The sequence below is a fragment of the Triticum dicoccoides genome, chromosome 7B, assembly GCF_002162155.2.
Source record: "Triticum dicoccoides isolate Atlit2015 ecotype Zavitan chromosome 7B, WEW_v2.0, whole genome shotgun sequence".
NCBI classification, from domain to species: domain Eukaryota; kingdom Viridiplantae; phylum Streptophyta; class Magnoliopsida; order Poales; family Poaceae; genus Triticum; species Triticum dicoccoides.
Window position 1 is genome coordinate 146,153,186 of NC_041393.1, and position 3,591 is coordinate 146,156,776.

A 3,591-nucleotide genomic window follows, 5' to 3' on the forward strand; every position below is an offset into this window, starting at 1 on the left:
CTTATCTGCGGTTTCCCAGATCATAACTGCATCATGCTTGCTTATCTGAGCCTACTACAAAAAGGTAAGAGCAGTTTTAACATGGTCCACACAGGAAACAGAGCAGAAGATGAGAAGAAGTACTAGTGCAGGAGCGAATGCAAGGTTCAGAAATCCATCGCAGGAGCAAGAAGAACAACAACAGTTTTACTGGAGTAGCTTGCATGAACAAGTGGAGCAAATTGCTCAGAGGTACATCCGTGGCGATCGTACATGGACGAACTAATACATCAGCCAGTGAGTATCCTCTTATACACTTTGAACAGAATTTCAACATCGGATTTAATAGACACTTGCAGGCGAGAAGAAGTTGCTGTGCCCTCCAGCATGAAGATTGGCCGCGGCATTGCACCTCTTCTCATTCTCGAGCGCCTCTTCGGCCTTCCACGCTTCTTCAAATGGATCAAAGGAGCACGGCTGCGGTTTGGACAAGTGGTCCTGTCCCTGAAGCGATGGAGCGTCAAGATCCGGCGCGGCATTGTTCCTCTTCTCCTTCTCCAGCCCCTCGTCATCCTGCCACTCTGCTTCAGATGGATCACGGAAGATGATCGGCGGCGGCTTGTAAGTCGCCACGTCTTGGACAATGGATGACTTGTCGTTCGTCGAGACAGCCTCCCGCTCCTGCTCTTCTGCTTCTTCATCGAGTATAGCCCTAAGGAACTCCAGCTCGTCAGCTTCGAGCGGGACGATTTCTTCTCCAGCGTCAGCGAAAAGCTTTTGCGGCCCCTCTGGTTCCAAGTAGAAATTCTGTTCGATGTTGTTAGTAGCTCCGACCGGGAGATTTTCCTCCACTTGTGACCCAATAAGCTCATCGATTGTGCAACAGAACCGGACCATGTCGTCGTCAGCTTCAGGTACGGACTCGTCCGGCAAGAAAACCGGTGCTGCAGCGGTGAACGACGATGTGGCAAGTGCCGCCGGGACCGGGACGGCACCGCGCATCCTCTTCTTGGGGCGCGGCGGATGAGGATCGGCGGCGGCAGCGGGCGCTGGCCTCTTCTGCGCGTGTGCGCTCGGGGTCACGGCCTCTGGTTGCTGTTGCTGAAGCTTGTACGCCTGCGATTCCTGGCGGGCCGCGTCAGGGGCATGCTGAGCCAAGTGCATCTTGCAGAACACCTTCACCCCGTCGGAGACGATGGCCTCCGGCAGCAGGCACCGGTATTCCTCCATGACCCAGCCTGTCGACTTGCCCTGCTTCTTGAAGGACAGGTTCTTGACCTCCCCGACCTTGCATCCCGCGTGGCAAATCTCGGTGGTCTTCTGGATGCTCCAGGTGCCGCCGCCGGCGCCGCGCACGCTCTGGAGCTTGCTCCCGTTCTTGCTCTTGCACGTGGTGAAGAAGAACCGGTCGCCGCTGCTCACGGCCTGCGGCGCGGGCGCGTATCGGGCGGCCAGATCCTTGGGCTCGCAGCCGGAGATTTCGACGCTGTGGATGAGCTTGTCGGCGCCGTGCAGCGTCTCGCCGGAGAGGAGGCGTGGCAGGTAGTAGGTGACGGCCTCCACTTCCGTAGGGTTCAGCCGGTAGTGGTGGAAGATGTCGTCGACGTCGAGCCCCTCCATCCCCGCCGGCGGCTGCCCGATCTGCTGCTAGGGTTCTACTGCAGCTAGGAAAGGGCGGGCGATTGGGATTTTGGCGAGGTTTGTCTGGGGGATCGGAAGGTGTTGCGGGACGCGAAGGTGCTCTGTGCTGATATTTAAAGACGCTGGACAGGCGAGGGAGAACGCGTCAGATTTCCTTTTTCTGAATCCGACTATGGCCCCGTTCTTTTTGGTCGATTCTCTCAGAATCTTGAGAATCGACCTTCCACCCAGCTTCTCCCGGAATCTTGAATCTGTATTTTTTTTGACAATCCTAGTTGTTTACATCATAACTAGCTAGGATTGTAAAAAAAATATGTGTTCAAGATTCTGGGAGAAGCTGGGGGGATGCCCGATTCTCAAGATTCTGGAAGAATCGTTCTGAAAATTTCAATCCGGTCATGATACAGTCCTGAGAGCATCTCCAACAGCCGCGCTTCGCGCCGCGCACTAAAAACTAGTATGCCGTGCGCGCTTCGGCTGGTTTAGCGCGGCCACCAGCGCTGGCTCCAGCAGCCGCGCTAAAATGCAGCGCGCGCGCCGTTCCAGCAGCGCGCAAAAATACAGCGCGCGCGGGGCACGCACAAAACACATATACATTTCAAATAAAAGCAAAAAATGATCAAACTAAACAAAATAAATCAACAATAAATAGTTTAATTTCGTTATCGTTACAACCCAAACAAATAGTTTATCGTTCAGTACAACAAATACTGCAATAACACAACAAATAGTTCATGAACAATACAATGTCGAACGCGGAAATCATGCTCTTTGTCGTCCATGCCATGCCCACCACTCTTCAATCAGATCCTTCTGAAGATCATTGTGCGTTGCGGGACGCCGAATGGCATGGTAGGAGGCAACAAAACGGGCTACCCTTTCAGCCCTCCGTCGCACTCGTACGGGATGTCCCAAGAGCTCATACTGTGAGTAGTCTAAATCTTGGCCACACTCATTCTCGATGATCATGTTGTGCATGATCACACAAGCGTGCATGATGTACCAAAGCATTTTTTGATCCCAAAATCTAGCTGTTCCTCTCACAATAGCAAATTGGGCTTGCAAAATCCCAAAAGCTCTCTCCACATCTTTTCTAACCGCCGCCTGAGCATTGTGGAAATCAAGATTTTTCTTACCTTCCGGCTTTTTCAACGGCTTCACGAAGGTTTGCCACTTTGGATAGATGTCATCCGCTAGATAATGGCCATGGTTGTACGTACGGCCATTTGCTACAAACTGCACCGGTGGCAACTCACCATTTGCAATCTTATTCATCAGTGGTGACCGATTGACAACATTGATGTCATTCAAAGATCCAGGCATTCCAAAGAATGCATGCCAAATCCAAGTCTCCTGATCGGCCACCGCTTCAAGGATTATAGTGGAACCCTATTTTTAGCCGTGAAATTGCCCATGCCATGCCTTTGGACAATTCTTCCAACTCCAATGCATGCAATCTATTGAGCTAGGAAAGCCGCAAGCTTTGTTCATCGCCAATAGCCTTGCGACGTCTTCAGCATTGGGAGATCTCAAATACTCCTCGCCAAACACTTGCACAATTCCCACTGCAAAGCGCTTGACACACATGATGGCTTGGCTCTCAGCCATAGCCAAGTGATCATCAACTAGATCAGCCGGGATACCATATGCCAACATACGCAAAGCGGTTGTCACCTTCTGAAAGGTGCTATGCCCGAGCTCTCCGGCGGTATTCCTCCTTTGCTGAAAAAACCAGTCATGGCTCGCTAGTTTCTCTGCAATGCGCCTGAACAAGTCGGTGCTCATCCTAAACCGGCGTCGAAAATACGACTCCGGGTATGTGGGATTCTTCACGAAATAGTGCCTCATCAATCTGTTATGGGCATCAATCCTATCTCTCCAAATTTTCTGCCGACCCATAACCGAACCACCGTGCTTACGAACTCATCTACAATGTTCAATACTCCCTCCGTTCCTAAATATTTGTTCTTT

The 3,591-nt window shown here is 51.7% G+C and overlaps 1 protein-coding gene across 1 annotated transcript; it reads right to left on the reverse strand.

Moving 5' to 3' along the window:
* Positions 1-288: 288 nt before the first annotated feature.
* On the reverse strand, positions 289-1,670 carry LOC119336037. The gene has a single exon (XM_037608077.1). The coding sequence runs from the start codon at positions 1,597-1,599 to the stop codon at positions 322-324; it is 1,278 nt and encodes a 425-aa protein (XP_037463974.1). The 5' UTR covers positions 1,600-1,670; the 3' UTR covers positions 289-321.
* Between the last annotated feature and the right edge of the window lie 1,921 nt (positions 1,671-3,591).